The following is a 22623-nucleotide window of genomic DNA, read 5'->3' on the forward strand; positions in this document are numbered from 1 at the left end:
TGTTAAATTTGTTCATCTGCGGACATCAGGATATGTTTTATAGTGACAGAAGACATTAAATGTAAAAGCATTTTCTTACCTAATAAATTTGATGTTCACAAACAACACCAGGGGTCGCCTTAGTGGTCTGGCTGTTGACTTTACTCCAGCTATCTCTAGTACTTGAGGCAGGAGCTGTGTTGTATTTTCTTCCCTCAGCTTTGGGTCTTCTAGAGCTTTGCTTCTGAAGTTCTCTCTCCATCCATTCACTGTGTTGCCAATAATTGGCCCCACATCCATTCAGCAAATTCCTGTTAGAAAAGTCAAGAAAACAACCAGTTCTCTGCTTACAGCCATTGAGAGAGATGGGTTTCAAGACACTGCCGTTACATTTGTTCTGCCATCATCTGTTTATGGAAGGACAAATGCAGTTTTCAGGGTGTGACTCAAAAAGCTCTTCTTGTGTCAGAAAAAAACATTTTAAACTTACTTATTCCCTTCAAAAAACTGTGTGCCCATTGTTTAATTATTGTTTGATTATTTAATTGTTAAAGGTTTTTTTTTTTTTGGTTATATATAGATTGTATTTGTCTTTTAAGCTGCATACAAAGTAGATGAAAACAAGAAAATAGAGTAAAATAAACTGGCATCTTGGTTGGTTAAAAAATATATTTTGTATAAAATATGGACAAAATTACGGGTATGGTTTAGTTTTTGGTGGATTACTTGGACACCTTGAATTAACAAGATCAAACAAACATAAAAATTTAAATATATGATAATTTTATAACATATTTGTTTTATTCTTAAGAAGCAAATTTAAAAATTGTTTATTTGACCAATAAGCTTTCAGTTGAAATAAATTGCTGTTCAGTGATTTGGTTATATTAAGGTAGCTACAGTGCCTAAAACCTGAAATGTGAGAAAATAACACATTTGTTATACAATGAATAAACAAACGTTTAGACACAATATTTATATAGAGATGGTTAAACTTGGTCTAAAATTAAGGAACAATTTCAAACAAATATTTGGAAATATGACTTTATAAAAAGTCTAAAATTTGAAATGGAAAATGTAGAAACTCATGGAAAAAAATCGGTTTCTATATTTCGTGTAACCAGTCTCTTGTATTTGTATGTAATTAATTCATTCAAACAGAGTAAGGAGTAATCCTGGCAATGGACTGCACTGATTTGTTTTTGTGAATTAATTTGCAAAATGATAAGGTTTTATTTGTGGACATTGTTTTCAGTGTTGCTCAATATTTCCCGACAGAGCGTTCTAGCACCACCATCACCACTGTGGAAGAACGAGAGGAAACCTTCTACACTGGTGTCCAGTTACCACAGACATCTAAAACACTTGAACTCAAGCCAGATCCCAAACGTTACTCGTCCACTTTAGAGAAGAAAAAAGAAAAGCCAGTTTTCCTTAGCCAGCTGTCGCCGGCAGCTGTAACCTCGGGGGAAACAGCCAGGTTTACAGTCATGGTGTCCGGCTTTCCGAGGCCGATTGTTCAGTGGACTCACAATGGCAGGGTGATAAAGAGCTCCTCTGTATACAGGCTGATGGAGGAGAAGGAGGAGTACACGCTGGTGATCACCAAAGTTACGTCTGAGTATGAGGGCGAGTACTCGTGCACTGCCACCAACAGGTTTGGGCAGACAGCCTGCACCACATACCTTGAGGTGAAAAAGCCTGAAATCAGCCAGGCAGAGAGGTGGGTGGAGAAGATGTTTAAGGTCACAGGTCAACCACCCACTTTTACAGTTCAGATCCAACCTGTTAGGTGTTCAGAGGGAGGGGAGGTTTACTTTAATTACAAAGCCACAGGAGATCCAGTTCCTGATGTGAAATGGTTCAAAGGGGCTTTCCAAATCCAGCCTAGTAGAAACTGCATCCTAGTAGCCAACCCAGATGGATCTGGGCTGATCAGTATCAAGAGCGTCAAACAGGAAGACAGTGGCTTGTACACATGCAAAGCCTCCAACCAGTTTGGTGAGGTGACCTGTAGCGCTGAGCTTGTTGTGTTCAGGGAATCTGTTTCTCACAAAGAGGAGCAGCTGACCATGGTTCAGAAGAAAGCCTATAAGGTGTCTGTATCAGAACAGGCAACAGAGTCTCGTCTGTACCAGGTCAGTTTTCCGGGCCAGGACAAAACCCGATCAGATCAGATGGTTTACACCATTGGTACTGAAGACAGGAAAATCATTCCTAGTGAGCAGGTTGGGTCGCTTGGGGAGGTTGACATCTCCGCAGCGACTATCCATCGTGAGACGGTGACGCAGCAGGCAGCTGTGCTTCAGACTCCTGAGATAGAGGAGAGGGTCTCTGTGGTTCCTCACCCACCTCAAGCATCTGCCGTTCCTGGGAAGCAGCTTCACATGGCAGCGTTTACATCCTCTGTGGAAGAGAGTCAGGGCCTCACGGAGCAGCACTGTGACCGCATTCAGAGTCCCGAGGTAATTGAGCTGCAGCTAGCAAGAGAAAAACGGTCAAAACTGATGTCTGCTGTTGCTGAGGAGCTCACCCCTCTTTCTACTGTCAGCACGGAGCTTCTGCATGACAGACAGCCTGTTAAAGTCAAACCCACGTCCGAGCCCAAACACCTGGTCAGCGGGCATCAGGTGGAGGCACAACTTTCTATCATGAGAGAGCAGTCTGAGGATATCCCTGGACAACAGCAAGAGAAGGGCTACAGGGTTAAGGAAGGTGTTAAGATTTTATATTCAGCGCAGTCTGCAGAGAAACAGGCACTTGAGGAAGCCCACACAGCTGATCTATCAACTGCAGAATCTGCTATCAAATCCACCATTAAGAAAGAACAGCGTCGGCCCATTTTAGCCTTAGTCAGCGAGTCCAAACACATTCTTTCTAAGGAGACAGAGTTGTCTGTGCAGACGCCTGCTGAAGAAGCAGCCCAGCTTTCTAAGGATAAAATAATGAATGCAGCTTTAAATGCTGAAGAAAGACAAATACTGCTGGCTGAGCCCACACTAGAGCTGCCAAGTCTGGACAGCGCAGTCACTATTCAGTCACAGGTAGAAAGTGGAAAGGTGCTGCATCTGCAGGTCATCACAGACCAAGACCTCCTTTCATCAGAGAAGACCTTCAGCTGTGAAAAACCAGCACCCGAGCAGGCAGATACCAGGAAGAGTCCCACTCTGCTGCACACTGTTAGCCAGGACGAGCAGAGAACTGTTTTTTGTGAAGACTTGTCAGAGTTTGAAGCCAAGGCCAGCTCAATAGTCATACAGTCCCAAAAAGAGGCTCCAGCTGTGTTGCATCTTCAGTCAGCCCACCCTGTAGAGGTGCTGCCCAAAGAGGGTCTTCTCACAGTTGAAAAGCCTGATCAGCAGGTGGCAACACAGAAACATGAAAAATCTAGGAGCCATGCAGCCATCTCAGAAGAAAGAAGGGAGCTCACAGCAGATTACCATGCAGAGCTAGACTTGTCAGTCACTGGGGTTCAGTCTAAATTTCGAACTGAGCCCAAGCCTCAGAATATCCTCCAGGTCTCCTACCAGCCTATGCAGCTGCCAAAGGAGACCCCCATTACTGTTGATTTCAAGCACCAGCGAGCTTTAGTTCAGAAAGAAGACCGGTGGAATGTGATGCATGTGACCAGTGTAGCAGATAGTCAGGTCTTAGAAGAGGGTCACACACAAACCCTGTCGGGTGTGGACACATTCAAGTGTCTGACAGCTGTAGAGCCTAAAATGCCCACAGAACCAGTCCAGATCGAGGAGAAGGAGATTTCCACTGAGAGCAGTATCTCTCTGGAGGCAGCAGAACAAGACTTTGCTGTTCAGATCCAGGAGGGTCAGTCCGTCAGGCAGTCGATAGTAATGGATGAGAAGCATGTGTTGACAGGGGAACACTCTCAAGAGATCTCCAAGTCTACGTCCTCTAAAGTTGTAGTTAGCACACAGCCAAAGCTGTCCTGTATGGCATCAGAATCTAAAGACAGCACAGCTCTCCCCAAAGAGATGATATTTGTGATTCAGATCCCTAAACCATCCAGTCTGAACATACGGCGTCAGCTCAGAGAGGCTCTACAGTCTGCTGTGGCCCGGGACCAGCCGGTCTTACTGGCTGATGTTGTTGGAAGGTTACAGGCTGTGGAAGTGCAAGAGGTCAAAGTTCAGCGAGAACCAAAACAATGTATGTTTACATACCTGATCACAACAACAGGTGCCCCTATGGAGATCACGCTAGCTTTTGAAGGTGAATACCCACAAACGGCCGATCTCAGGACTGAACTCCAGGCAGCGTTCCACTCTATAGTGTACCAGGAGGCCCATGTTCTTACCTCCGAGAGTCCAGGCACCATGGAGCTGGACAAACGTCAGAGGGCTCAGGTCACCTCATCCAGGTCAGAGGAAATGCTTTCTACAATGGTGGAGACCGTGCGTGTGGCTGAAAGTACAATGGATTTCACAGCTGTGAAATCTCAGGCTGCAGCCCTTAAGATCGAGTCCAACCTCACAGTTGAGTGTGCTGCAGCAGAGGGACAGATTGTAGTGCAAGAATCCAAGACAGCAAAAGTAGAAAAGTCCATCTCATCCAAGACCAAAATAACCACAGAGGCTCAGACGGCCTTTGAGCAGTCAGTTCAGGTATCAAGAAAAGAGATGAGGTCTATAGTAGTAGAAAGTAAAGAAAAAGATGCAGGAGCAGCTTTTGTCTCCACTGCTCTGCCTCCTGCCACCATCCCCACTGAACAAACATTAGATGTGAGCATCCAGCAGGAGCACAGGGAGGAGATCTTCAAAGAGGAGATCACCGTATCCAGACCAGAGCACAGAGAATACCCTGAAATAGTCATCTCTCTACAGGACTTATCCATAGAAGAAGACAATGAAGTCACCTTTAGAACAACCATTAAATCTGCAACAAAAATAAGCTGGTTTTTCAATGGCCAATTGGTGAAATCTGGCAAAGAGTTCAAGTGTTTCAGAGACCATGACACATACTCATTGGTTATCAACAAAGTTGTCAAGGAGAGACATCAAGGAGAATATGTTTGTGAGGCTGAGAATGAAGCCGGCAGGACAACAACATCTTCAAGACTCACTGTGGTCCCAAGAGGTTTGCTAACAGGGGAAATATATGTACCATTCGTTCTTTCACCCATCCATTTTCTCTGAGAGCGACTAATAATTCACATGTATTTATTCATTCCAAGCCTCTGTCCTCATTTAAATACTTTATCACCTTGTTTTCTATTTCCATTTCATAGCTCGGCATGGGCACTGTTGGCAGGGCACTGGATGGTACTAACTCACTGTGTTCTGTTTGATCCGCATCACTTCTCGATCGGTATGTCCCAAAGACCAGAGCCATCACAGCCAAGCAAAGACCACCATAAGGTCCTGTGGTTTATTACCATCTTGCATTATTGGTTCTCATGTCACTGGTCTTTGGGACACTTCACAGCCTTTTTAGGATCACTTTGGCATGCAAGAATCAAAAGGTTCTGAATCTTTGGTCTGTCACAGTCCTTTTAGGTCCATTCATGCCACATTGCCAGTCTTTCTGCACGTTTGAGGGCTTCAACTTGGCTTCTCATCATTTTCAGTCTTTGTTCCTCCTCCTTTCAGCTGGAACCCTAGCCCCATGAGAACCTTCTGATAAAACATGGGGCTAATGTTCTTGCTCTTTTTCTCCCCCACAGTCACTCCTGAGTTGCCTTCCACCATTGCTGTACATTCCACTTTTCATGGTCCTGATTTGTCAGTAATTTTAATTACAGCTGTAGCTGTGGATGACATAACTAACGTTTAAATGTCTCTGTGTGTGCCTCAGTGCCACCTGTTTTCAGGCAGAAAATCAACCCTGTTGAGATCAACGTTGGAGGCCATGCAAAGTTTGACTCTGAGACTGAGGATGCGCCAAACGTGACCTTCAAGTGGTACAAATCTGGTGTTGAAATCAGACCAGGTGAGAAGTACCGGATCATCAGCCGCCACACAGGCTCTTCTCTGGAGCTCCTGAATCCTGCGAAGGCTGACAGCGGTGAATACACCTGCAAGGCTTCAAACCAGCATGGCTCCGACAGCTGCAGCGCCTCGCTCATCGTGACTGGTAAGATCCCAGTGGGAACTTTTTCAAGTTGCAGTGCATGTTTGTGTTGGAGACAGAGAGAGAGAATTATATACGTGTTCTTTGTTACTGTGGCTCATTATGGTTGGAGGCGCTGTTCGTTTGGTTTTGAGCCAACAGATTTATGCAGAGGTTTAAAATGTCCTCATTGTTGAACCAACATCGCTCACTAAGTTGGAAAGCTTGGTTTGTTTTTGATGTTTCTTGCTACTCATTAAACGCTGTGTATGTCCTACCTGCTTTCCATAGAGATGTATCCACCAGTATTTGTTTCAAAACCAGACCCAATGGCCTCATTTGTGGGCAAACAAGCTGTTCTCCAATGCTCACTCACTGGATCTTCACCAATGGAGGTTGTCTGGCACAAGGACAACATAGCCATCACATCTGAAGGAAATTATGTCATAAAAAGTGAAAGGAACAAGTATTCTCTTCATATTAAAAGTCTCGAGTTGACTGATCAGGGAGTGTACCTGTGCAAGGCCTCCAACAGCGTCGGCACAGCTACTTTTACTACAGAGCTTACAGTTATAAAAAAGCCCTGCTTTGTTAGAACCTTTGAGCCAACATCAGGTGCTGTCAATGACCCGCTGAGGCTGGAGTGCCAGGTGGATGAGGACACTGCTGTCACCGTCACCTGGACCAGGGATGGCAAAAAAGTCCACCTGAGCATGGACTGTAAGCTGTCCTTTGAGGATAAGGTGGCTGTCCTCGAGATTCCTAAGTCCAAACTGAAGGACTCTGGGAAATATGTTTGCACAGTCACAAATGAGGCTGGGAGCTCCTCCTGTGAGGCTGTGGTAACAGTTCAAGGTAAGATCCTGCAGGTGATTACTTCTGGTAAAAACCTATGGTGGTTTATTGCACTCAGCTATTTCAGAACTGCAAGCTGCTGCTAATGTGTTGCAATGTTGTTCTTTGTTTTGCATTTTGCATTTTGTCTTTGTTTTTCACGCTGATGTTCTTCTGTGTCTGTTTTGACCATGTTTATCAGTCTCAGTGTCTCTAAACACTCTTTCAGAGCCACCTGCTTTTGTCAGGAAAATGGAACCTAAGATTACCTGGAAGCAGGGTGTTGCTGCACGTTTACAGTGCAGCGTTAAAGGATCACCTGAACTTCACATCCACTGGTTCTGGAATGACAGAGAGCTTAGTGATGGAGAGAAATATAAACCCACCTTTAAGAATGGGGTCGTGTCTCTGGAGATATTACACCTACTGGTGACAGACAGTGGAAGTTACACGTGTGAGGTGTCAAATAATGCCGGTAGTGAGAGCTGCAGCGCTCTGGTTGCTGTCAAAGGTTTGTCCTGAGATAGAGCTAAATATTCTCTGTGTTCAGTTCAGTTGGTTTTAACCCCATACGCTTCAATCTTTTGACATTCAGAGCCCCCATCCATTAGAAAGGATCTACAGACTGTAGAAGCTGTGAAAGGTGCAGCAGCTCAGCTGGAGTGTGAGATTGCAGGAACAGCTCCTTTTGAAATCAGCTGGTTAAAAAATAAGAAGCCCATCACAGGTGATCAGAAATATAAAATCATCTCCCAAGATTCTCTGTCAAGGCTGGAAATCCAGACCTTTGAAAGTGCAGACATTGGAGATTATCAGTGTGTCGTATCCAATGATGTGGGGAAGGTAACCACTAAGGCATCGGCTAAGCTGAAAGGTTGGTAATCCCATTAAAGGCTGAGGATTAGTGCTGCACATCAGACTCACATTTTAACATGTAACGTGTTTTTGTAGAGCCACCATCTTTCTCAAAGAGAGTTGAAAGTGTTACAGCAGTCTTGGGAAATGCAGTGAAGCTACAAGGAACCATAAAGGGCTCAGCTCCCATCACTGTTAAATGGATGAAAGACTCTGAAATACTCAGAGATGATGATCCAAATATCAAGATGGTCTTTGAGAACAATGTCACGAGCCTTTCTATAACAGCAGTGGCCATCAGCCATGGCGGCAAGTATTCATGCCAAGCAGAAAACGAGGCAGGGAGGCAAAAATGTGAAGCCACTCTGACTGTGCAAGGTCAGAGGAAATCTTCAATGCAGATGTCATTGTACACAGGTCCTAAACTCTTTCTCCTAATAACCGACAAATCTGTCCTACACCAGAACCTGCTAGAATTGTAGAACCTGCAGAGTCCATTAGTGTGACTGCAGGGGATTCAGCCACGCTGGAGTGTACAATCTCTGGAAGCCCAGAGCTGAAAGTGAAGTGGTTCAAAGACGGGAAGGAGATGATCAGTGGGCGGAAATACAAGATGACCCTGAAGGAAAACGTGGCCACCATGAAGATTTTGACAGCGGAAAAAGGAGACACTTCGGAGTACAAGATGGAAGTGTTCAATAAAGTTGGGAAAGACCAGTGCACATGCTCAGTCACCGTCTTAGGTTAGTTTGCTGTTTTACGAATTATGAAAAAACAGCGTCCTCCATAATGTTTGGGACAAAGATCTATTTTTCAACAATTCAGATGTGATTAACATGAACGTTCTGTATATTCTGCTCCATTTTGCCCCTCCTCTTCTGACTGCATCTTAGCAGAGTTTTTGTTGACAGAGATTTTTAAAAATTGATTTTTAAAGTGTAGATTTTTAAAATCTGCCTGGATATCCAAAGACAAATAGACATAGAGGCCAGCTTCACATGTGTCCACTCCCACTCTCTGAGCAAGAAACCACATGAACAATGAGTTGTTTTTTTCACTCTCTTTCCATTAAATTTTAAATGTGATCTGGAGCTCCTCCCCAACTGACTAAGAAAAAATGTCTCAGAGAAATCGCAGTTACAACTATGATGGGATAATCTTTAGTCGCTGCTTTAGCCATGCTAAGGGCCTTCTTTTGACAATGTTATTGTGCAGGATGAAGAATTCACTGTTCAGATGCCATCAGCAGTTCCAGTTATCCCTGAAGATCAATGTTCACGTAACTGTGGTTTCCATAACTCCACAACCCCTGCACCACCATTTTTTACAGAACTACTCTGCTTTGGATCCTTTCCATCTCCACACTTTCCTCTGTCCATCACTTTGATCTGGGCTTTTCTTGGTCTTGTCGGTCCAAAGTATGTTTTTCCAGAACTCTGCCGCCTCTTCTCAAGGCTTTTTCCCAAATCTCAATAACCTTTTTATGTGGCTAACTAGTGATTAGCAGCTTTTAAAAAGTCTTGTGGGGTTTGCTGCCAGTCTCTGCAACAGGTCTTGGAGTTCAGGGATCTTTGTGTCCTGTTCATGAGTGACTGTAGGATAGGGCAGGATACCAGATGATAACAGATGGTCTGTGGATAGTGGTCTCTGACAATCACGCAGCTGCCTTCTGCTTTCTTCCCTGTTGCTGAAATGTGGAGAGGTGTTACAGCAGCAGAGATGTTCCTTTGTGACTCATGATGCCACTACATCGCTCCTTCTTCTTAATAACGTTCCACACGGTTGATTTTGTTCATCCTAAGGTTTTTGATACATCTTGAATGATTTTAATGTTGCTTTTCAGTCTAATTATTGCTTGAATTAACTTTTGTTTGCTCAGCTTTTCTCCTCACATTAAACTACTAGACTCCTAATGATAGAAAGGTATCTTATCCCAGAATGAAGCAATGAAACATAAACTAAAAATCACAAACATCTGGAAAACTGATTGTCCAAAACGACTATACATTACAGTGATTAAAAAGTCATAATTTCTACATGGTGGAACTGAAGTCTGGAAGGTGGACATTATACATGTCTGAAATATGACCGAGCAGAGGGGGAACATAAAGAAATATAGGTACCAAACATTATGAGGACTCTGTGGACCAGGTTTTTAGAAAGTAACAAGTTTTACTTCCCAAACACAATTAAAATAACAGAGCCAGTGGTGATTACAGCAATATTTTAATGACTTGTTCTTCATCAGTTTGTCCATCTGTCTTGGATTGGATTTCCAAGGCAGATGGGCAATGAAGTTGTTTCTGATAACCATGTGAGCATCTGCAAAGAAACCAGTATGATTAAAACTTTAAAGTAGATTCAACACTTATTTAAGAGACTGTGTCCTGCATATGATTTTCTCCTGGGTTTAGTTGAGCAGCTTTTTACAGAAACGATACAAAACAGCGTTTAAAAATAAGGTGCTTTGTCTTCACCAACCAGATCGAATAATGCCTCCAACTTTCACCAAGTCCCTAAAAAGAGTCGACGGCAACGTTGGTAATGATGCGTCCATGGACTGCAAGGTGTCTGGGTCCCAGCCCATGACCATTGTTTGGTTCAAAGATGACCAGGAAGTGGAGTTGGGAGCCAAATTTCAATCAGAGTTTAAGGACAGCTCTGCCACACTGAGAATCAATCGGCTGGAAAAGGCCGACTCAGGAGTTTATAAATGCAGAGCCACCAACTCAGCTGGCTCTAAAGAAACCAGCGGCACGCTCTACATTAAAGGTTATGAGTTTTTGTCTTATTTTGTGTTTCTTTCTGTTGTGATGTTTGAAGGACTTCATGTTAACATGAAAAGAGCATTTGTTTTGTTGGTGGCCTCCAGAGCCCCCAGTGTTCACAGAGAAACCAGAAAACCAGGACGTTATACCAGGAGCCAAGGTTTCCTTCAGGGCAGCCTTCACTGGAACTGCTCCTTTGGTTGTTAAATGGTTCAAAGAGGAAAAGGAGGTTGTAACTGGAGGCATATATTTCATAAAGAAAGATGCTTCTTCCAGCTCTCTGGAGCTTCATTCTGTGAAACCCAGTGATTCCTCTAAGTACACCTGCCAAGTGTCCAACGATGCTGGGAAAGTGGATTGCTCTGCAGTCCTCTTTGTGAAAGGTGCTTCAGCATGAACATAACTTTAAAACCCTGAGCTTGATGTGACACTAACAAGTCTTCTGTCCTGTAATGAATTTAACCTCTTCTCCCAGAACCCCCTGTGTTTGTGCGGAAGCTCGATGCGACCAAGCTTGTCACCAGTGGCGACTCCACCAGGTTGGAGTGCAAAGCGTCGGGCAGTCCTGTCATCAGTTTCAAATGGTTCAAGGATGAGATGGAGATCAGCTCCGGTCCTAAATACACAATCAGTGCGACTGATGTAGAGGCAACTCTTGAAATGTTGAACTGTGCAGTCGTGGACAGTGGAGATTATGTCTGTGTGGCGTCAAGTGAAGCAGGCAGTGATCGGTGCAGCAGTACAGTTACTGTCAAAGGTTGGTTCATCTATTAGATGGACTCCTCAATTGTTATTGTTAAATGTAGTTTTAGTAAAGATACTTTGATTTATTCAATCTACTGTAAACTTTACATTATACTTATTCAGTCCATTCCTCTGCTCATTGACAAACATCATTACTGTCCTCTAGAACCGCCCGTGTTTGTACGTAGCTTGGAGCCCAAAGATGTGGTGAAAGGTTCTGAGATGATGCTGGAGGGCCAAGTGTCTGGCTCTGCTCCTTTCACCTTGTCGTTCTATAAAAACTCTAAAGCAATCAGAAATGACAAAAGACACAAAATCACCGTGAAAGACGACCTGGTGGTCCTGCAAGTGCAGGCGGTTGAGGCGGGAGATGTTGGTTTGTACCAGTGCACTATTGAGAATGAAGTCGGGAGATCAAGCTGTGAATGTCAAGTGACGTTAAAAGGTTGGTTTGATGCAGCCGCATGTTGTCCTTATTTTAAAAAAACCTGTTTTGTCATTTAGCTGAACTTAGGGGATCTTTGGTCAAAGATTTCCATGATTGAGATATGTGGCATCTAGAGATGCTAATAACGGCTGTAAACCATCTTTTACTTGTAGAACCACCATCTTTTGTCAGAAAGCTTGAGAACCTCAGTTCGTTGTTGGGCAGCGACGTCTCTCTCCAGTGCACACTGAAGGGCTCTGAGCCCATTACTGTGTCCTGGCTGAAAGACAACCATGAGCTCAAAGAGGCTGAAAATGTTCACATTTCATATGAGAACAAGACTGCCCTGCTGCACATCAACGGCTTGCAGAGCAAACATGGAGGCAAATACTCATGCCAGTCCCAGAATCAGGCTGGCAGCCAGACGTGCTCTGCTGTGCTGACAGTCAAAGGTTGGTTAAACTTTAATCTCTGGGTTTTGCTCTTATTTACACAGTTACCAACTTTGGAGTCATTCATATATAAAATAAATATCTCGGAATATTGTCACATTTGACTTAAAGTTGCAGTGTGTAACGATAGCTCATTTTACTTTATTTACATAGCAGCAACCCACTAGAAACATCACCTCAAGGCAGTTTACAAGACAAACTGGCCTAGTTTATATCCAGATATCCAATTTAGTCCAAGCTCATTCAATTCAATCTAGTTTATTGCAATCCAATCCAAAACAGCTCGAGTCAATATATATAAAATGATTTTTAATAAAATAACTGGGAAAGGCTTAAACTCCCAATCTAAGATCAGAACTGAACATAGATCACTGCCACATAGATGTGGAGGATCATTCTGCACTTGCAATGCTGACCTTTTAGTAATCCAAGAAAAAAGCACTGAGACATCTGAATAAATCTGATAAAAAATGTAGGTCAACTGGACAAAAATGAAAGAAAACTTTTATCAAATGGAAATCGACAAGCAGAAATCCGGCAGAGGATATTTATTGTGTCCTCCATTGGAAATTTTACGCGACTGATATACAGTCGGTAGTTGATCGGCAGAATTTCACATGGTTGCTCTTTTTAGTTTGACCACTAGATGTCAGTATTGTTGAACAGTGCTCTAATGGACACAAATCAGGTCACCAGAAACCATCTCAACATACAACAGGCTCTCCATTGGGCCTACTCATCCACTTTGAATGTTTTCTGTCTGGAATGAAGTTGCAGTTAGCAGTTAGCGTTTGACAGGAGCGGTAGCAATTAACCACTCCTCATTGGAAAAAAAAAAGTCATCTGCCCAACCTGCAAAAAATAGGTAGGTCCAAGTGTTTGGGAGAAGGGAACATTTTGGGAGTGGAAAGATACGAGTGACTAAACAAGTAAACAAGAAGCAGATGCTTTTCTTGAAATGTTAATTTTCCCATTAAAACACATTAGCTTTGATATTTTGGCTGACATTCTTTTTGACGTCCCAGAACCAGCTAAGATCACAGAGGAGGCCAAGTCTATCAGTGTGACTCAGGGGGATCCAGCCACACTGGAGGTCAGGTTCTCCGGGACGAAACCACTGAAGGCCAGATGGCTCAGGGCTGGGAAGGAGCTGACCTCAGGCCAAAGATTTAAAGTACAGACCACAGACACCAGCTCTGTGCTCAAGATTCTTAAAACTGAGAAAAGTGACAGTGGTGAATTCACTTTTGAGATTTCTAACGATGTCAGACAAAGTTCTTGCGAGGCCATGCTCACCGTTCTTGGTCAGTGCTTAACGTGTACGGTTACATTTAAAGTTAACTTTGCTTGGTTTTATCCAGATTTGCAGCTTTTAACACCTGTTTTTGTGCTATTCATGTTAGATCAAATAATTCCTCCATCCTTTACAAGAAAACTGAAGCAAACAGAAGGTATCAAAGGATCATTCGCCCATCTGGAATGCCTTGTGTCAGGCTCCCTGCCGATTACTGTCCACTGGTACAAAGATGAGAAGGAGATTCAGGCTGATGAGAAACACAAATGTACTTTCTTTGAGAATGTTGCTTGCCTGGAAATCTCTGATCTTCACCTTAAAGATGGTGGCAGTTACACTTGCATCGCCACAAACAAAGCAGGGACAGTCCAGTGCTCAGCGATCTTGTTAGTGAAAGGTCTGAAACTTTTGAATTATGTAGTTTTTACCAGTAGAACAGGAAAAAAGGTAACTGAAAGGATTTTTGGCAGCTCTTCACAAGCAGCGGTTTGCTTTTCTCTTTCAGAACCACCATGCATTCTTGAAAAGCCTGAATCCATGAATGTTCTACCCGGATCAAAGGTCCAGTTTAATGTACTGTTCTCTGGCACTCCACCACTGACCATTAAGTGGTTTAAAAACAAGAAAGAGATTTTATCTAGCGCTGACTGCTTCGTGACCAAAGACAACACATCCAGCTCCCTGGAGCTGTTCTTCGCTAAGAGCGCAGATTCTGGAGACTATGTGTGTGAAATTCACAACGATGTGGGGTCCACTTCCTGCCAAGCAACACTTTTTGTCAAAGGTTATCTGTTGTTATTTTGTATATGAATCTCTTGTTGATCTCTTGTTGATTTGTTTGCATTCTGTAATTTAAAGTATAGTAGTTGCATGTTTTGAATGATGTCATACAACCTTACGCACTATTAATGGTCTAAACCAATGGTTCTCAATGTGGATATAAGGATTTCCCAGCACCGCCATACAGATAGATATACCAGATAGGCTTGGTCTTATTAAGGGTGTTATCCAAACGCATTGCTGGATTGATTGATTGACAGCTGTGGTGTTGTTATGCTTTCCATGTGGAATTTTCCAAGTTTGAAGATGGAAAAATTTACCAGAAACATCAAGATGTATTAGTTCCGAGTGGGAAAGTTGGTGGCTTCTCACAAACCCCAAACTTAAAATCCAATATGGCTGACTTGTCCCCAAAAGCCACAGCAAAAAAATAAAAATAAAAATAATTTGCACTTCTGATGATTTGTATCTCATTGGACCTTTAACTTAATTCTTTACATCCTCCTTTAGTGAACATATTGTTGCAGTGTTTGTAAAAAATAGTGGTTATCATGGTCCCTGTGCACTTCAACTGGATCCAGCTAGTCTTCCAACTTTGAGCTGGAATATGGGTTAGTTGAGTTTAATGTCATTCCCAGGTCCACGTTCTGATTTATTTCAGATGTATGTAGACCAAAGGATTAGTAGTTTGTCAGTGCTTCACTGTTAAAACATACATTTTTCTTGCAAATAATTAGTACCAACATTTCTTCTGAGTAGCACTAAAGACCGCCCATGAACCAGAAATGGTACATGTACCACAGTTTGAGAACCATGGGTCTAAACCATTTGAAAGTGCCTACAGAGAAAATTGAAACTATGCCACAAACGTTAGACCCCAGCAATACTCTTCACGATAGTTTCTCCAGATTATTTATTCCACGCCTCATTTAGCTTTTTATTTGAATTCTCAGAGCCTCCTAAGTTCACTCGGACCCCGGCCCGTGTGTCCGTGGTGCGTCCGGGTCAAAGCAAAGTATTTGAGTGCCAGGTGACCGGCACACCTGAGATAGACATCTACTGGTTTAAGGAGGGCTCTGAGATCAGCGCGGGAGATCGCTACAAGATGGCATTTGTAAACTCTGTGGTCACTCTGGAAGTCTGCTGGGCTGAAGCCAAAGACGGTGGCCTTTACTACTGTGAGGCTCGCAATGAGGCTGGCAGCGAGAGCTGCAGCATGGAGCTCAAAGTCAAAGGTTTGTTGGGCTGGAGCTCTGAGAGTCCGAACCCTTAGAAGTTACGCTAAAAGTTAAATTGGTGCAGATTTTCTACTTTTGGTTTATTAATTAGGCCTTGATGAGAAACCAAACCAGCTACAAATCTGTGGCTAAATGCCTGCATAGCATCAAATATGTACTAGAGAATTACATTTCATAAATTTATGTGAAGGTTTGTCTTCTTTCGTCTCAGAGCCGCCATCTTTTATCAAAGACCTTTCTCCAGCTGATGTTGTAAAGGGTTCCACGGCCTGTTTTGAGTGCCAGGTCGCTGGGACAGGTCCGTTTGAGATAACCTGGCACAAAGATGGAAAAGAGATCAAGCCCAGTGCCAAACATGGCTTTTCACAGATGAATGACACTTTGGCCCTTGAGGTCCACAGATGTGATGGTGTAGATGTCGGTGAATATCAGTGTACTGTAGCTAATGAGGTTGGGAGCTGCAGTTGTAAGACGACTCTAAGCCTCAAAGGTTGGTTCCTTTAGATGTAAAAATCCCCTCTCTTTAGTATTTGAAGCAAAATCTGCTAACTTCACATTGTTCTCCCAATAGAACCTCCGACATTTACCAGGAGGATTGAGGACAGTGTTACTGTCCTAGGTAAACTGGCAGAGTTTCAGTGTGTTGTGGTGGGTTCTCCCACTCTTTCTGTCCAATGGCAGAAAGATGAGAGCTGGATTTTGGAGGACCCAAACATTGAGAGAACCTTTGAAAACAACGTGGCGACTCTCAGGATTCCTGCCTGCGAAGCAACTCAGGCAGGCAGGTACAGCTGTCAGGTGGTTAACGAGGCTGGGCAGGATAAGTGCTTCGCTACGCTCACAGTTCAAGGTAATCTGCTCAAGCAATGATCCTCAGTCCATATTTTTCAAATTAACAGGCCATTTTATTTGGTACACCATGCTAGTACCGGGTTGGACCATTTGCCTTAAAAAATATCCTAATTCTTCATCCCATTGATTTAATAAAGTGTCAGAAATATTCCTCCGAGATTTTGGTCCAAATTGACATGATGGCATCACACAGTTGCTTAACATTTGTTTGCTGCACATCAATGTTGCAAATGTCCCGTCCCACCACTTCCCTCTTTTGGTCATTGGAGTAAATTAGCTTCTTTTCATGTTTTAGAAACCAGTTTAAGATGATTTTAGCTTTGTGGTGTATTATCCTGCAGGAAAAAGCAATGAAATGTTCATGCTGTGGTCTAAAACGGATAAATTGGTCAGCAATAATTCTCATTTAAACAATAATTTACTGGTGCTAAAAGACACAAAAATATCCGCCATACCATTATACCTCCACCACCAGCCTGAACTGTTGATACAAGGCAGAATAAATCAATGTTTTCATGTTGTTTTAGTCAATTTCTCACCCTGCCATTTAAATGTCATGACTGTACAACAGTCTCATCAGTCAAGGCAACATTGCTTCTGTTATTGTCCAGTTTTGCAGTTTCCTGTTTTTAGCTGGCAGGAGTGGCACCAGATGTTGTCTTCTGCTGTGTTAGCCCATCTTCTTCAAAGTTTGACTCATAATACACTTGGAGATGGTAACCCGCATTCCTTAGTTCAAAAATATCCTAATCAATCCTGATCCTTAGGGCCGAATGTCCTTCATGTTTATTATGCCCAACTGCTCTAGCAAGCTTGAAATAAGTGCACAATTAGGTGTTGCAGACGCTTGTTACCCATTCATTTAAGTCTGATGTGTGGCAGGAGAGAAATATATGAAAGGTGCAGCACAGTTGGTCCTGAAGACCATGATCGAGAGCTGCTGTGTTAGTTGGACCAAGTGGGTTTGAGCTATTGTTGCCTTTTTAAATTTTTTTTCACCAGTCTGCTCATCTTCTCTGATACCAGCAAGCCATTAATCTCCAGACAACTGCTGCTCAATGGATATTTTCTCCTTTTTGGACCATTCTCTGTAAATCAGCAGTTGCTCAGATACTAAGACAGGCCTGTCTGGCACCAGCAGGCATGCCATGTTCAAAATCCCTGAAATCCACTTCTTCTACTCTGTTTGAACTTCAGACACCTCTAAATGCACCTAGTTGTGATAACATGCAATAGAACAGGTGTACCTAATAAAGTAGCCGGTGAGTGAACATCAATGCAAGGAACCTCTTTAATGTTGACTTTGCTTTACATTGTAGAACCCCCTCAGATCTTAGAGAAACCTGAGGAGATAAAGGTCACTGTTGGAGATCCAGTCAGTCTGGACTGTAAGGTGAAAGGCTCACAGGAGCTCAGAGTGAGATGGATGAAAGATGGCAGGCAACTTCAGTCTATCAGGCAGCACAAGCTGATCTTTGAGAACAACATCAGCAGCCTGAAGATTCAGGGAGCTCAGAGAGCAGATGAAGGAGAGTACGTGTTTGAAGTGTCAAACCACATCAGCAGCTGCTTCTGCAAAGTTAAAGTGGTTGTTTTAGGTTGGTGTGACCATCCCAACTAATTAATTACATTAATTACACACTGCTTAAATCATACTAACCTTCTTACTCCCCTTTTGGTGACAGAACAAGTAATTCCTCCGAGCTTCATCAAACCACTGGTAGATATGCAGGAGATATTGGGCTCGTTTGTTCAGATTTGCTGTAAAATATCCGGTTCCCTCCCCATCTCTGTGGAGTGGCAGAAAGATGGGAGTAAAATCTCCAGTGGTGTCAAACACAAACTGATTCAGCAGGACAACTCTGTGTCCGTGGAAATCGAACAGCTTGAGAGATCTGATGCTGGGTCGTATTCTTGCAAACTGACCAATGCAGCTGGGAGCTGTGAATGTAGTGGATCACTCAGGGTCAAAGGTCAGAAACTGCTCTTCAGCTTGACTGGTCGTAATATCCTAAAAACAAAGGTGAGTACCTCTTTAACTCGGTTTATTGTGTTGCCTTCAGAGCCTCCCAGCTTTGTGGTGCTGCCCGAGTCACAGGCGGCTCTACCCAATGCCACAGTGCGCTTCAAAAGCACGTTTACTGGCACGCCACCCTTTATGGTCAAATGGTTCAAGGACGACACAGAGCTCATGACCGGCCCAACATGCTTCACAGGCGTGGATGAAATGTCCTGCTTCTTAGAACTCTACTCAGTGGCCGTCGTTCAGAGTGGAATTTACTCTTGCCAAGTCAGCAACGATGCTGGTTCTGTACGCTGTAGTGCAGATTTGACTGTCAAAGGTTGGACTCACATTTTCTGAATCAATTCTTCATCTAATGCAGTGGCTAAACCCAGTGTTCCTGCTTCACAGTGCTGTGATTCTGGTCTGAAGCTTCTGTATTTCATTCACTGCTAGCTCATGGTTGTCAGTTCATGTTCTGTCTGTTGCTGTTTGCTGATTGTCTGTCTGTGTTTTGGCCTTCCAGAACCACCTGAGTTTGTGCTGAAACTTCCTGCCAGTAAGTTTGTAAAGCGGGATGAATCACTCCGCCTGGAGTGCAAAGTCCGCGGGACGGCCCCTCTGAAAACGACCTGGTACAAACACGACACCAAGGTCTCGGATGGGGGCAACTACAGGACCTCGTTTGTTGACTCGGTAGCTGTCCTGGAACTGATGTCCAGCAGCTTTGATGATGATGGAGTTTACACCTGTGAAGCTCAGAATGATGCTGGCAGTGTGAGCTGCAGCACCACACTTACGGTTAAAGGTCAGCCTCCCACGGACTTCTAACATGCCTCTAATAGTTTGGTGCTCACGTTTAAAGCTGACATCCGTAACAATTCTTCTTTATCTCCATCCTGAATTTGAGCAACCACCATCAGAAGCGCTCATCTTCATCTTAATCATTCATCAGATTGACTTCACTTGTGCCTTTTGGTCAAATTAAACACTATATTTGTAGACATATTAACAAACATGCTGTGTGAAATTAAATTCTAACATATAACCTCAATAACTTTGATATCTCACCCATACTTACCAACACACTCACTAAATCCTGAACATTCAAACACCTGATTCCAACTCCTTCTACATCCCTGATGTTTACTGCCTGGCAGATGGGTCCTTTTCCTTTTTTACTAAATAATAATATGTCCAAGAAATCCTCCTAACACCTTCTAATTACATCATCTGGGCTGTGTTCCAGTCAACACTGATTCTTCAGGCGGTAAACACGCCATCGTAGCCCTCCATGGGTTGCTTATATTTAGCAAATTCAAAATAATTCATGTATTGGATCAAGATTAATTAATTTACAACAAATTCTCCTTAAATTCGGTTCTGGCTTTTACTTAGATATAACTCACAGCCCCTTACCACCCATTACACTTTAATTTTCCATCCATCTATTGTCTATACCCGCTGTCCTTGCAGGGTAGCAGGGGGGCTGGTGCCTATCTTCAGCAGATATCGGGTAAGAGGCAGCCATTCCATCCCTGGACAAACAACATGCACACACACTCATACCCTAAGGGCAATCACCTAACAGTCTTGTTTTTTGGACTCTGGGGAGAAGCCACAGTACCAGAAGCCAGAGTACCAGAGAGAACCCATCCACACATGGGGAGAACATGCAAACTCCATGAATAAAGATCCCAGGCCAGGATTTAAATCCAGGATCTTCTTGCTGCAAGGCAACAGTGATACCAACTTGCACCACCGAGCAGCCCCATTTACTGTCAGTTAGCAAACTGTTTAAGTTGACCTAAATAACAGCATCTAGCAGTTAATTCCCTTAAACCTTCCATTCTGTAGTTGATTCAACATTCACCTTAATCCATCTAAACTCACTGTTTTACTGTATGTGTAGAGCCTATATTTTATCTTGGAAACAGAAACTGTTTCTTCACATTTGCAATTAACAACTAACTGTGGATCTAAGTTTTAACGCTTTTAAATTTTAACAGTCCAACACCCCTTTAATTCCCCGACATAATCCCGGTCCAGCAGTTTTTCCCTCCACTAACTCCACACTTTTATGCCTTCAGTAATGACTCGCCTTCACTAAATCTACACCTAAAACATCTAATTTAATTTCCAATCTGTTTTTTAGGAGCTGTTGTTCCGTGAACATGTCTAAAAACTGAAATCTTCAGACGCTCCAACATGGAGGCAACACATTACACAATACCTTATTTAGCCGTGAAGCCATCGATACGTACCCTGATTTAAACCTAAATATTGACCACATTTAGAACAAGCAGTTTGGTCCTTATACCTTTATTTATACAGGTGCATCTCAGTGAATTAGAGAATTATTTAAAAGTTAATGTATTTCATTCATTTAGTTCTGAGAGTGAAACTTGTATAGATTCAATACACACTCAGTGATGCATTTCTAGCATTTATTTCCGGTCTTCTGATTATTAATGACTTACAGCCAATGAAATCCCAAAGTTCAGTTTCTCTGAAGATTAGAATATTACATAGGGCCAATAAAAATAAATAAGGTAAACTTTGATAGAAGAAACGCAGGACAACTAGAAAGCCAAGGCAGAACTGTGGGATGCACAATCAGCACCCCATAGAGATGATGGAAACCAACTGGAAAGTTGAGCTGAAGGCCTCTATTTAACTAATCCGGGCTTCCTGAATGACCCAGCAGAACCACAGGCTGATCGTCTCCATGATAAGCTGCACATGATACACTAAGTCATGCAAAAGGAGTGTCGACCAAGTATTAAAAGTACTGTACAGTGCAGTGAATTAAAAATCCTTTTTACGTCGGTCATATGTATTTTTTTATTTTATAAGAAACTGAGCTTTGGTTTTCATTAGCTGCAAGCCATAATCATCAGAGTTAAGAGAACTAAGCAACTGAACTCTGTGTAATGAATAATACAATGCCAGAGTTTTTGCTGAAGTAAATAAACGTTTTAATAATATCCTAATTTATTACGATGCACCTGAAATGATCCAAGAAGCAAAACTAAAGTCTGTAAATCATGTAAAAACACCTAAGAGCAAAAACTAAAACAGTCTAAAAGCTGTTTTCACCCTGTACTGTGCCACCAGATAGAAACAGCATTTCATTTAAGGCTTTTAAAAAGTTAGCTGTAAAAGCTGCACAATGACTGCAGGATGCATCTAGTATATCATAAATTAAATTCTAAAATAAAAAATGGCAACTGTTTAGTCTGAAGCAGAACCTCCAATCAGAAATGTCTAATGACATGTAGTTATTATACCGTAATTCAGTATTAATCATAGTTTCCAGCTGCATGTTGACACAGCTGGTTAACGTCGTATAAAAAGGCGATTTCTAAAATACAGCTCTGCCAACATTTCATTAGTTTGACGTTAGACGTTTAAAATTCAATTTAAATGTTTACAGAGTTATCACTTTTAGACCAGATTTAACCTGGTTTAGGTTCAGACATTTATGGACAATTTAGAAGGGGTTTAATCACATCTTCAACCAGAAAAAGCTCAATGGGGCAGCAGAGATTTCTTAATTTTACAAAAACACCTGAAATCCTTGTTACAGCTGTCAGCTTTAAGATTTAGTTGTAGTTAATATTTCTCATTTATGCCTCTGTAACGGTTTCCTGATCTTTTTATAGACCCGCCTGCATTTGTGAAAGTACCCCAGCCTATTGAGGGGCTGAAGGGTAAGGACGTGAGCTTGTACTGCGAGATGAGCGGTTCAGCTCCGTTCCAGGTCACCTGGTTCAAAGACAGGAAACCTCTGATGGAGAGCAGGAAGTATAAGATGGTGAGCGAGGGCAGCTCGGCCACTCTGCATGTCATTGGGATAGAGTCTTCGGACGTCGGCGAGTATGAGTGCAAAGTTTCGAACAGTGTAGGAAGTGACTCCTGCCACACTTTGGTTAAACTCAGAGGTCAGTAGATACCAGATCAGAATTGAAAGTAGTGGTCCTTCAGGTTGCCTTACCCCCCCTTTCTCACTCTGCCTTCTGCGCTGTTTTTGTCCTCTCCTCAGAGCTGCCATCATTTGTGGAGAAACTGTCAAACATGACAGTGATGCTGGGAGAGGAGGTGACCCTTATGGCCACTGTTAAAGGCTCTGAACCCATTACTGTGTCCTGGGTTCAGGACAAGGATCATGTTCTCAGGGACAGTGACAACAGGAAAATCACCTTTGAGAACAACCAGGTCGCACTTACTGTGTTTAAGGCCGATGCAACCGTGGCAGGCAGATACACCTGCCAACTCAGAAATGATGCTGGGAGTGTGGATTGTTTCGCTAACTTGACTGTCCTAGGTTTG

General features: G+C 42.9%; 1 protein-coding gene across 1 annotated transcript in view; it reads left to right on the top strand.

The window, feature by feature from the left end:
• The window catches only part of ttn.2 (titin, tandem duplicate 2), a 206509-nt gene that overhangs the window by 42758 nt on the left and 141128 nt on the right, over positions 1–22623 (top strand). Inside the window, exons 43-66 of the mRNA XM_047369716.1 lie at positions 1209–5073; positions 5791–6069; positions 6337–6900; positions 7109–7390; positions 7475–7753; positions 7831–8112; positions 8199–8477; positions 10219–10506; positions 10607–10885; positions 10978–11259; positions 11413–11691; positions 11847–12125; positions 13151–13429; positions 13529–13816; positions 13925–14203; positions 15153–15434; positions 15649–15927; positions 16009–16287; positions 17609–17887; positions 17975–18262; positions 18353–18631; positions 18818–19099; positions 21957–22235; positions 22337–22618. Of these exons, the coding sequence (XP_047225672.1) occupies positions 1209–5073; positions 5791–6069; positions 6337–6900; positions 7109–7390; positions 7475–7753; positions 7831–8112; positions 8199–8477; positions 10219–10506; positions 10607–10885; positions 10978–11259; positions 11413–11691; positions 11847–12125; positions 13151–13429; positions 13529–13816; positions 13925–14203; positions 15153–15434; positions 15649–15927; positions 16009–16287; positions 17609–17887; positions 17975–18262; positions 18353–18631; positions 18818–19099; positions 21957–22235; positions 22337–22618 (10612 nt within the window). The remainder of the gene's footprint in view (positions 1–1208; positions 5074–5790; positions 6070–6336; positions 6901–7108; positions 7391–7474; positions 7754–7830; positions 8113–8198; positions 8478–10218; positions 10507–10606; positions 10886–10977; positions 11260–11412; positions 11692–11846; positions 12126–13150; positions 13430–13528; positions 13817–13924; positions 14204–15152; positions 15435–15648; positions 15928–16008; positions 16288–17608; positions 17888–17974; positions 18263–18352; positions 18632–18817; positions 19100–21956; positions 22236–22336; positions 22619–22623) is intronic.

This window comes from Girardinichthys multiradiatus, chromosome 7 (genome assembly GCF_021462225.1).
Source record: "Girardinichthys multiradiatus isolate DD_20200921_A chromosome 7, DD_fGirMul_XY1, whole genome shotgun sequence".
NCBI classification, from domain to species: domain Eukaryota; kingdom Metazoa; phylum Chordata; class Actinopteri; order Cyprinodontiformes; family Goodeidae; genus Girardinichthys; species Girardinichthys multiradiatus.